Genomic DNA, 12694 nt, shown 5'->3' on the forward strand with positions numbered 1-12694 from the left:
AAACCGGTTTCATTTTTCCAAAACTGGTTCTATATTTTTTCTAATAGAATAGTGTTTCGTTGCTCTCCGGAAACCAATTCCGTTTCCACAGAAATAGTTATGTGTGTTTTTCAAAAGAGTTTTAGAGAAAACTGAACCTTTTTTTAGAAAACCAAACCGGTTTTGGAGAAAACAGAAATATCGTTTTTTTAAATTTCGGTTTCCGTAGAAACCGGTTTCCGGTTTTTATAAAAGCCAGTTTTGTCCATCCCTAGTTCGAACCTGTTTCGAGTATGTTTCTATGATTAGTATTTTAACATCTATAGAGCCTGTATTTATTATAATATGAAAGGAGTTTTTCACTTCCTTTACCAGCGCCGATGCCGAAGTTAATTTATTGGCTAGTAAAACATGTTTGAACTGTTAAATAAAACGCACTTCTTTGGAACAAAATTTTCACCGTTATCAAGGAGCAGCTTACCTGAAAATCTATATCTTTACCACAGTTGAAAGTAACACAAGGGCCTTTAACTTTAAATACATCGTCGCCTGCCGCATTCTTTATCCTAAAGCGTGGAACAAAAATACTCCATTGTTTCTTTATTCTCCCTATAACTTGGCCTGGTGGTGCTGATACTTCCATTTCCTGTGTCAAACAGTGAAATACTATTATACGGACAAGTGAAGTGAAACACTACAAATAATGTCACAACAAGATTCCAAGATTATTTAAATAACTTATTTGTACAAATATTACAACTTAATTTTAATTTAAGCACATTGGGCCTTATGCAGAGTCGTTTTGAAGTCTGATTAGCACCTTACTACGTGGTTGACTAACGGATGGCTATCAAAATTGTGAGTCTCTGATTAGGACGTAGTATTGGACGAAGTTAATCACATGTGACTAATTAATCTAGAGCAAAGTTTAATCTTTTATTTCGTATTTCGTAATTCATGCAATATAATTTTTACAGACTACGCATGCGCTCATCTACTTTTCCGTAGTTGCCACATTTATTTTACTCACCGATGCATTTGGGGTTCTATAAGTTAATCATGCCCAAATCATCATTTTAGTTGTACTAAAAGTAGACTCTGAATACCAAAAAGTGCTCCTTCATTAGTAAAAAGTTAGTATGTTTAGTAACTAGTCTGTGACTAACCTTCGATTAATGAATTATCTCTGAATACCGCCCATTGGGTCTTGTGTAGAGTCATTCTGACGCGTGATTCGTGCCATACTAAAGAGTTCTACTAACCTATGTTTCCTGCAGTGGTAAGGGCTTTAGTGTGGCACTAATAACACGTCAAAAGGACACTGCATAAAGCCCATTGTATTTATATGTGGAACCTTATATTCCATTAGTTTTCATCAATCCACCGAGACCAGTTTGATACAGAAGAGTTCTATTTTCTTCTCAGTAGTAAGATGCCAACAGTGTGCACAGGAACGAGGGTGGCACATATATCTAATTTTCTATTATTTGTAGCGCAATAGAAGTATGTGGAGTGCGTTACCAGATAGATACATTTTAGTAAGTCAGTAGCAAAACTATTATAGCATTTCATTAGTGTTGAAGGTGGTATTTTTTTTATTATATTTAATATTGAGTATATGTTAACATATAAATGGACTAAGAAGCCTATCTTTATTCTTTCAAACAGCTTGGGTGGATTGGAATAATCTTATCGAGTTTTAACTGGTAACATAAGGCTTTTTTACCTTGAACAATTTCTCACGCTCCTGCATGGCATGCTCATGCTGATGGTTATGATTTTGCGCATAATTTTTCCCACAGCTAAGATAGCACCGCGCTACAAAGGAAATGCGGATCTTTGAACATTCAAATCTTTATTTCCGACTGTGTCATTGTTAGAATGTTCACAAATACATCAAACGAAAACTATATAATGTCTCTTTTCTTTTGCTCAAAGTATTTTTTCATAAAGTCTTTTATTGTCACGAAACTTAAAGCGCTTCGAAATTCATTTTTTGTTATTTTCCTCGTGTATCGTCCAAGATACGACAAAATTATGAGGACGATACTTGTTGCAAATATAATGAGCTATCGTTTAAAAAACGAACGTTAAAATTCGATAATTACGAGCTGAGATATAGGCAGCTTTATAAATCGACTCGGGCGCCATCTTGAATAGCTACCTTTCCGAGACGGCTATCACAGTTTGTCGTGGTCCTCAGGTACCAATACAATTATGGTTTGAAGGAAATCTGCTGCGCCCAAATTATACTCAGATCTTGTCTGGCCCATAGACTAATGCAAGTTACACCAAAGATAAAGAGTGTGAACAGTATTAGCTTGGTATCTAATGATTAGCGTATTTGGCTGCCATGCTACGGATTTCAGGTTCAATTTTCAGTTGAGATAGTTTTATTTAGAGAAATGCTTTATTGCATTATTTTACATAATAAATACAGCTAATAATCAATACGTGAAAAATTATCCTTTCAGACAAGAATAAGTCGTTAAACATTTCAATGCCAGGTTTCCCCTAAGTTGTGATCGAACGAGTATACATTTTTTGGAAGCAATTTGGCGTATTTTTGAACGCTCATAACTTTGTTCTGGATCTTAGTTTCGTTTTCGTGATAAGATGTAATCTATAAGCTTAGAGATAGCGATAAGTTTTACTGCAATAATGATGTTATTTTAGATTTTATTATTACTTTTATCAATTACTCCATTATGATCATTAACACCTTTAGGGTAGGGGATAAAAATTTAGTATCCAGTTTTGGTATAGCGCGCGAGTAACAAACATTTAAAAAAAAAACGTGATATTGCCCTTCCTGAACACCTCACAGATTCTACAACAAAAATAATCAAAAAATGAAAAATTACAAACAACATGAAAGCTATTACAAATTTCATGTAAAAGAAATAGCCATGTCTTGAGACATTTTCATTCTTAAAATATTATATAGATATCTTGTGCAGAACCAATTTTGTTCCTTGTCAACGCTAACATATTCTTTCTTAGATTATTAAAAACCTTTACCTCTGTGCTTTGTAACTTGACCAATACGCAGCCTGAAGCTGGAGTTCACTGTCTTTAACAATATTTATTATTGAAGTCCATATTACATACACATAATAAATAACAGATTGCAACAATTATTTACGTATATAAGAAGTGAAGGTGAATGCAGAAATACAATTATGTCTATTAATATAACGGACATAAATTCAAATAGGATCGTAAGATTTAAAAACGTCAGTGTTTCTTGACAGCTAAATAATGAAATTTTCTTACACTAAGATGAAGAGATTCGTATTGAAATTAAACTGAACGTATTAGAGTTCGTGTAGGAGGAATATACTTGGCTCTACATGAGATAACGTTTAAAATGTGAAAGATTGGCGAGCCTGAGCATTTCTTAACTGAAATATTTTTGATAGGATAATTTATTTCTTAATACGGTATAAATTATCGTTAATAATAATAATAATAATAATAATAATAATAATAATAATAATAATAATAATAATAATAATAATAATAATAATAATACAGGGATAATGGGATTACAATACCAATTACGTAAATAATACATTCCAATGAGGATAAAAATAAAGGAACCCGAACCCGAGTCTCTCCTGTTTTCCCATTACACTACAGACTTCTCATATAAAGCTAAGAAAATAAACCATTTGATATAGAAAGTAAACATAGAACTTTCTTTTTCTAAATGTGTTGAGACAATTAAAAGAATGAGAAAATAATGTCCGCTAATTTTCTTCTTTGGAAATTAGAAGATGCGGTACTGTAAAGTAATTTGATACCATCGTTAAAAACGGTGAGGTAGCCTTCAACTTGAGCAACGTTTCTTAATGTTTTCTTCATTGAGTAAGGTATTGTTTTGATTTAAAGTAGGAAATCTTGATTAAGTCATTGTGACATTCACATGAGGAACGTGTCCTATAAAAGCATTAGTATATTGTGTATATTGTTACACTAAACACTTTTACTAGCTAAAGGTCTCAGTGAAAAGTAAAGTGACACTGTGGGCTAGCGGTTATCACAATGAAACGCGGGTTCGATTCTAGCATTTGGAAAACGCGGGTTCGATTCTAGCAATGTCCAATATTTTCAGATGCTTCACTTTCAATTTCAAAACCTATTCAGTGTGACAAGCAGGATATTCTCCTTTCCAGAAAGGAAAAGATTGTTAATAAGGAGAATTGGAGAAGGTCTGTCAATGGAGGCAATGATTTACAAACTTGTTTCCTTTCAGTAGTTTTAGATTTTAAATCTATCTACTTTCAAGTATTTTCTGATTCATGCGTGGTCAGTGTTTTAATTTCTTTGAACACACAGCATATAATGAAGTACTGCATTACATACGTTGTAGTAATGAGATTAATTATGCGGTGGTTATCGAACAACACTCGACGAACCATAGAGATTCATCTCAGAATGAAGAAATGTTTCGTGCGTCATCCACTCACAAGTTTACTTCCATAAAGATCTGATACAGTGCTATTAGTTTCTGTCTTTGTGAGGAAATGTTTGGTGTAAGTTGGGTTTCGTTTGTTCAAGTGTTTTACAAACTCCAAATGATCTGACCACCAGGTAATGAAATTAGAGCACCCATGAGAAACATATTCTGATTGTACCTGTACTAACATGCCTGGAAATGAGTGTGAGTTTACTTAAATTTATTTTTAAAAACATAACTATACCACTATCACACAAATATGCACATTTGGAAAATCTGAAAGGTCTTTTTTTTTCTTTTGCCAACTCTGCATTTTGCTGGCACACTCTTGCTCTTCTGACGAAATTTACTATTACATTTTCGCAGTTTTTCGGTAATGATGCATCATTTTTTTTTACCGGCTAGCCAAAGCCGCTAGCAACCTATAAGAGGGTTATGCCCTGTGTGAGGTGAGTGACGAAAATGAATTTAGGTGCGAGGTACAGTTGGTGGTCTATGTGCTTTATTGAAATTACTTTGTATTATGTCTTACACTAACTAACAAAAAGGACGTAAGGAACTTTGATCCTTAGCATTGTGAAAGGAAAAACATACATATATATAGCAAGTGATAACTATAACAATTAACTGAACGTACATGGAAAAAATATATAATATAAAATAAAATACAATAGAGAAAAATTGAATAAGGATATACAAGTAGAACAGAATAATAAATATAGATGATTAATGAAATTTTGAAATGTTTATAATGAGGATGAAGAATGAGACGAGGTGCGAAGCACAGGACAACACGTGGGTTTTGTTAGTCCGACAAATGAAACTATCTTCTGCCTAGGGGCATCTCTAGGCGATGGTTGAGAACAGGGGGAACCCAAGTGAGTAGACAAAGGTAGCTACTGTGCATGGTATGATGGGCAAATGAGCGGAAGATGTTCATCAATAATGTAGTCAGAAATGAGTAAGAGCGAAGGATCTCTCGGAGGTAAAATGTACTAATAGAGTGTAAACAGCAAAGTCAAGGGGGTATGGTAATAACGTTGCGGTGTGGGTGATGCATCAAAAAGTGTTCTTTATTTAAGGAATTAGTCTTGCTTTGTTCCTGTAGACACCAAGCCTTACAATATAGACGGCCTTATAATATACAATATACACCGATCTAAGAAGTTACTCTGTCTCTCTGGTTGACTTTATACAGTTGATTTAATCTACGCTTTCATCTTATGTTAAAATTTCTAAGCTGATGTAACCCACCTGCAAACAACAAGGGAAACAACAACAGTTACATCTAGCAGGTCTGTAGAGATGAATGACTTCATTCTCAAAACTATCTGTAACTTGTATCACAAGTGAACGACATGAACCAACGCAATTTCGACAACAGCCACCTGATTCCTCTTTGGCATAATAAACTTGCTGACCAAGTCTGTTCAAAATCTTATATCTGTTTTGTGATTCGTAACCTGCCGTAACTGTTAAAGAAAAATCAAAATTTAGGCAGTAATAACTAATAAAATAGAGGTAGTTTTTGACTCCGCTTCATGTTAATCAACGCTGATTGGCTGAGGCTTGGTAAATAATGTTTATGATTTGGTTGTTAGAGATTGGGTGGTCTTAGATCACGGACTCGCGGAAAATTAAAAATTAGCCCGCCACTGAGGTTACGTGGGATGACGTAACGAAATTCCATGGTCTTAAGGCTACTCCCGGCAGCATATTTAAAATTATCATCACAATTATGATAACGTAGTATGACGTCATTGACACGAGATTTTAAATCTGGACACATGATCTCTGACTCATAGGCTGTGGTCCAGGGTACATATGATTAACCCCTTAATTTTTGGATTATCTTGTTCACTTTCATGGGGGCAGAACTGCTCAGTGGCAGCTTCTTCCCTCTGGTGCGTGAGGCCTGATTCGATTCCCAGTCGAGTAACTTTGTCGTGACAATGTCGTGTCCGTGGGTTTTCACGGGAACCCCTGTTTCCTCCTAGATTCTCATTCCACTAATTCCTCCATCATTGTTCACTTGCATTAACCATCTGTCTCATTATCCTAAAGAACATAAGCGCGGAACGTCAAAGTGTAAAATTTCATTTTGAAGGATTTCGTTTCGTTTTATGAGTAAATTATTAGCAAAAATTTAAATTTGAAAGATCTCCGACCTCTTTTATGAAATTGTATTACTTTATAAATGAGCATAGATATCCATTATTTTTAAAAGACATGGGTAAAATGTACGACACAATTATATTTCAAGAAAAATGCATAGTACCAATTCTTCAATTTTGGAAATTGCTAAAGTTGAAAATGTTAGAATGTAAATTAGTATAGGGCCACAGTATGTATTTCTATAAGATTATTTAGTTTATGTAGCTATCTTTTAGGGACAAATGACTTTTGAATAAAGGAAATTACAACATTTAGTGTAAAGTATTTCGTACAGAACCCTGGATCCCACTTTCAACTACGAGATACATTACAATGATTATTACATGATATTTATATTTAGATCAATCCTCGTATAATATCGATTTAAATTAAGTTACGATTAAAATATATGATATTCTTATACAACGTATCAGATCTCATGTTTTACAAGGAAATTTCTTTTAAAATCAATAAAATTTCTTCATATAATTATTTGTGATATATTTCTTTATTTTTATCGTAATATTACTATTAATACATTATTAGGTTACTTATTTTCACACAAGATAAAGTACATATGGCTTTAAATGTCATATATGTAGAGATTATTGAAATCAGATAGGTATACCTTGAGATATATATAAATATATTATTTGGGGAACTAAAATAATGCAATAGACACTATTTTTTATCAAGCTTACAAGTTGGTATTTGTGTATATTAATATTCGAAACCAAAAATTCAATTAGAATGTACAATTCAATATAAGGAGTTCGTTTAAATGCAGATATTACGAAAAGGTAAGAATAACACTTAAAATAACCCATCATAACTAGATAAATTCTTGTAGAGAAAAATCAATTGCAAACAATCCATTTTACGATGTTTTACAGTTGTAGTGAAAGATTAGATTTCTTGAAAAGATTAGAATATACATTGTAAGGATTCCCACATCACGACAGACGCACGTGTCAACTCAACACGTGCTATTAATTATAAACAACCTAGCAGACAAGAAGCCGACACAAAAGACACCGAGGAACGCCGAAACAAGACGGATCTCACGGAAGGACCCAAAGAGGGCAAATAAAAGGAGGAGCACCGAGGGACCCGGCATCAGTCGTCCAACTGATCAAATCACGTATACCACCGTGAGGTCGCACTGGACTGGGGCCCTTTCTACAACCAAGCCTCGCGAAGCTGCCTTGAGCTGAGGGGGCTATCCTTCAAGACTCACCAGAACCGACAGGTGCCTTGGAGACTGCCTTGAGAGAAGGTGTACCGTGCAAAACACCTATTCTCCTCTTATTTGGACATTAACAAGATATACACTATTTTGCTCTTTGTATATCAAAGACTTTTGTATTTTTCAAATTTTATAATAAATTGGTGAAGGGGATAAATCTCGGTCCATTATTGACTCTACCAATGCCATTACAATATATATATAGGCGAATATACTCGTATTTTGGAGAATACACTTTGCGGACCAGAACATTTGACTATCTGTAACCACTTCTCCATTGCGTATTTTGAAGGACACCAATCCTTTGAGTTCGTCAACATTTCACAACCTAGAAGTCTACCTGTTTTGCATTATACAATTCGAATACCTTTCGATTAATTTGTCTTATACATATAGACCAAGAGATAGCGCACATTTTATTTACTCCTGTTTACAATAAACTTAGTTATGTGCTTAAGATTACCCATAACCTACAGAGTAATGACGTTATCAACATGGCTGCTGCGGATATTCATAGCACAATTCTATGGGTGCATACATGAACCTGATATGTTACATTTAAAGCATTATGAAATAAAGAGCTCCAAAATTTTCGGAATATAGCACCTACATTTATTGCTTTGACCATTACATTGAGCTTTCAGTACTTAGGAAATGATCATAACAGACTATCCACAAATCGCTGTCTGGTTATATGCAAAAATATTACGTACACAATTGTGGGAAAGAAAAATGGCACCTTCGACAGACAGTTCTTGGCGTGCATGACCCTGACCTGATAGTGACACTACTATTGATTGTCACCACTTTCTTCTTCTGCTAGCGTTTCTACTTTGCTTTCTACGTATAGATTTCTTTTGGTATGATGACCTGAAAAGAAAACCGGAATTTCTTTGACATGTAGTAACACTCTGAATATCTTCATAGTTGTCTCAAAACTCTGGTGGAATATAAATGAGAAGATTTTTCAAATACTTTCGCAGCAGACAAGTTTTAGTCTGAAGTACAGAGCAGGCAATTCCTTGAGACTTGGGCTTTGTCCACGCCTGTTTTGTCAATTAGTTATATCAGAGCAGGAGTACACGATATGAACAATACCAGGTTTCTCTTTCGTAAATCTAATTTTTGAACTTTCTGTATATAAACTGGTTCACCTTGAACACATTCTTTGCGAGAGTAATGGTGAAACAACAGGAGCAAGAAAGAGAACATGTTTCTCATCATTTCTGTTATTTGGAAGTGTTTGGTGCTTTTTGATGCTCCAATAATGTCGACCCACTGATGTAAACTATCCCACTGCCAACCCACTGACGTGGAGTGTATAGTGCTGTTGTAGACCTCTTCTTCTTTTCAATAATTCCAAAATCCCTGTCACACTATAGGAAAGTATGACCAGGTAACGGAAAATTGTGTTGTATCTCATCAAAAATCCCTGGTAAGAGGTACCATAATGTATGATATTTTTGTTTTTGTTTTGGCAGCCCAAAAACCGGAGCATGCTATTTATTTCCTACTTCCTTCAAGTACTTCATTATTATTCTTTATATAGGCCAATTTAGATATGAGATTACATCTAGCGAACCTCGGCTGGCTATATCTTCTGTCCAGACAGCATAGATCTTCCATTTACGTCATGCACTTCTAGATTATATGTCCAAAGTTGAATGAAATAGATAACAACATCAGTGGATATATGTGGTGTAGGCAGTGCTTGCTATATTAAAAGCTATTGTCCATACTTTTAAATTCTCTGTTAAAACACGAAAATCGTGTTCCATCTGGGTTTGAGTGGCTTCAGCTTTCAGTAAGGAAGTTCCTTTTCTTACTCACTTGTCTTTTGTATATATGCATCCCTTGCACTATTGATGCCGATAGCAAGTTTATCATACATTTTAACGTATCCAGTTTGGAGTGTCCAAAATGAAGTTTAAAATCTTTCACCAAAATCTTCATGAAAGTGCGGGATTTTGCTGCCGGAATGGCTCTTTCTGTTGCATCCTAGACATACATAGCGTAGAGTTTTTTCTCACTTAATTCAGGGGAAAGATAATATCAATTCAACTTTTCCTCGTAATTTCTGTGTTTGTTTCTCAAGGTGGTCTGTCTGTAAAACTCTCTGAAACATCTTTTTCTCGAGTTCCAGGTGGCATGGATCTCCAGCAAACAGTGAACGCTGACGCAGTATCAAGACTTATTGGTATTACAGGTTTGCCACCTCTGAATCAGCAAGGACTAGGTGAATGGACACTAGGTCAATAAGAAACAAAATTGTAACAAGTTTGTTGGACGTCAATGGAGTATCCCGGAAACCAGACTCTAAACATGACCTTCAACAGAGTCGGATCGAGAAGAAAACAAAGATGTTGAAGGTGTAATATCTGCGCTCAAGACTTTTCAGATTTCTTCGAAGAAATGAACAGAGAAAAGAATTTTAGAAACATATCCAATGGGCAAGTTGTGGACAGTAAAGTAAGACAAAAGCTTCTAAGTGCGTACTTCAAAGGCACAGAGGCCTTCGAAAAATTTAAGATGTTATATGTTAGTGATCCAAGGAATGTTGAACTTCCAATAACAAAGAAAACTTTTTATGAACTGTTCTGTGTGTGCTTTTAAACTACCCAAAAATCAGATAAGAAACTGCAGGTCGTAAAATGCAACGACAGAACTGCTTGAGTAATATGAAGTTACTAAATGAACCTTGATTATTGCATTGTTCATGGCTTGTAAAACTACACTCGAACGGAACTGGCTACCATTGTCACAAGAAGATGTTTTACAGGACCACAATGTGGAACGGAGATGTTTAGAATCAGAAGTACGTTAGCAAATGAAGTTGCCCTATTCGAAAATAAGCCACTAAATACCTTGTAAATAAGTCCATAACAGTAAATAAATGGTAATGGACCATAATGGGTAATGGACCATAAGAGTCAACAGAAATACATGAATGTGGTTTATTCGACGTGTTAGATAACATCTGCTTATACACCGTTCGACAATCGTTTTTGATTCACATGTATACTTCACAGTCGTTTACGTAGTTTTTAATGTGTGCTTGTATTGATTTCCGAAAACTGATTTACTTATCAAAGGAAACACTTTGAAGTATCATGGATAACTGTTATCGTGAAAAGGTTAGAGGTCACGACAACTAGGGTAGGTGTTACACATATTTTCTCCTAGAAATATATTTGATATCGTTAATAAGAAGTACTCCATCTTGTATTTCGTAGATTGTCTTTCAGTTACATGGATAGTACATTCTTCTAGACATGAAATGTTTTATAATATTAGCATATTCTCCAAAATTCTGTTGTTACTCTTTTAATTCTTGTAAACAGATTTGAGCTATTTCTTCTTGTAAAACTTGAACGCGTTGACAGAAAATAATTTGTGTCCGTTGTTAAGTACTATAAACAGAGTATCTGCAGAAGTGTTTTGAATTCCTTTGATGTGTCTTACTTCAAAATCTAAAGATTGTAGTTCCAAGGGCCACCTAAGAAGACGAGTATTATATCCCTAAGTCCTATGAACATGTCGTTAAGAATTATGATCTGTCAAGACAGTGAAATGTGTTCCCATTAAGTATGGTGCAAACTTTTGTAGAGCAAATCGTATTGCGAGTAATTGTATCTCCGTCATTGTATATCCTTTCTCTGCTTTTCTAAGAGTAAGACTAACACAATGTATTAACGCAGGATAAACATTTGTGGGGTTGGGTTGCCATGAAACTCCGGAAATTCTCACAAATGCTCCATCACATTAGACGTAAAATGGATGTTCAAAATCGAGATGATTTAGATAGATGTTATTTATTATACGCGCTTTTAGTTTTTTAAAAAAACTACGCCCTTGGCTATCACCATATTGCCATGATGCTCGTATTTTACGAAGCGGAATAAGGGTTCTTCTATTTCCGAAAAATGTGGTATTGCTCTACAGAATCAGTTAAATAATCCTAAAATCCGTCTTGCCTACTTTATGTTTGTTAGAGGTTAATTGGTTTATAGATGCCAATGTTGAGGCAATAATACATTCTTTAGACCCTAAATATTTTGAATTTTGCTCCAAGATACAAAAAAATCATTATTAAAGATGTGAAAGCAATGGCCTTGGTATTTTTTTTATATAGATTGCATTTTCTTTTCCCAGTAATTCATACCTTGTGAATTGATTATATAACCAAGCAATTCAATTAATTTTCTGAAAAATTTTTACTTTTCTAGATGATTGTAAGACCGGCATTATCTAAATTGATTGTAAGACAAGCTAGCAACCTCAGTTAACCTCTGCACACTAACTCGTCTGTCAGCCATTGTCAGGTCGTGAACCACGTTAATTGTACTGTTAAGGACGGTTCTGGAAGTTGATGCATGTTCATAGTTTTCTATGCTGCTCCCGAAGTCACGTGACCAGTTCCTTATGCTTTTGAATGTCTGAGCACCATCATCTAATACATTCACCATGCCTTCACGAACCTACTTCAGCGTTAATCCATATTTCTCAAGGTACTTAATGACACCCCTCTGTTGAGATTTGTGCATTTTCTAATTCGCCACTCACCTTGACCTACGAAACAAACCAGAACATTAACTTATGCAGCCGATAAGCCTGAAACTTTGTCTCTAAGTATCCAAAGGACACATTATGCTGCATGTAAATTTTCATCTATTTTGGATAATGCCTCCTATATCAAAGACAATAAGTACTGAATAAACTTCATACCACTGAGAAACTAACACGGGGTTAAGCTATGAAATTCTAAATGACATTATTATATTGTTATCATTAACTAGAATAAAATCTGGACTATTATATTATACATGCACAAAAAATCAATACTACCAGCATAT

The 12694-nt window shown here is 34.7% G+C and overlaps 1 protein-coding gene across 7 annotated transcripts in view; it reads right to left on the reverse strand.

Annotated features, from left to right (window-relative positions):
* The window catches only part of LOC145683555 (phospholipid scramblase 2-like), a 120628-nt gene that overhangs the window by 55318 nt on the left and 52616 nt on the right, over positions 1–12694 (reverse strand). For all 7 annotated transcript variants that reach the window (XR_014131148.1, XM_081754903.1, XM_081754900.1 and 4 more), the window contains 2 exons: positions 5696–5913; positions 461–625 (listed from right to left, as the gene is read on the reverse strand). Coding sequence is in view for 6 of the 7 variants with exons in the window: in XM_081754903.1 (XP_081611029.1) it covers positions 461–625; positions 5696–5913 (383 nt within the window). In the remaining variant the exon portion in view is untranslated. The remainder of the gene's footprint in view (positions 1–460; positions 626–5695; positions 5914–12694) is intronic.

The sequence above is a fragment of the Thermobia domestica genome, chromosome 4 (genome assembly GCF_964235325.1).
Source record: "Thermobia domestica chromosome 4, izTheDome1.hap1.1, whole genome shotgun sequence".
Lineage (NCBI taxonomy): Eukaryota > Metazoa > Arthropoda > Insecta > Zygentoma > Lepismatidae > Thermobia > Thermobia domestica.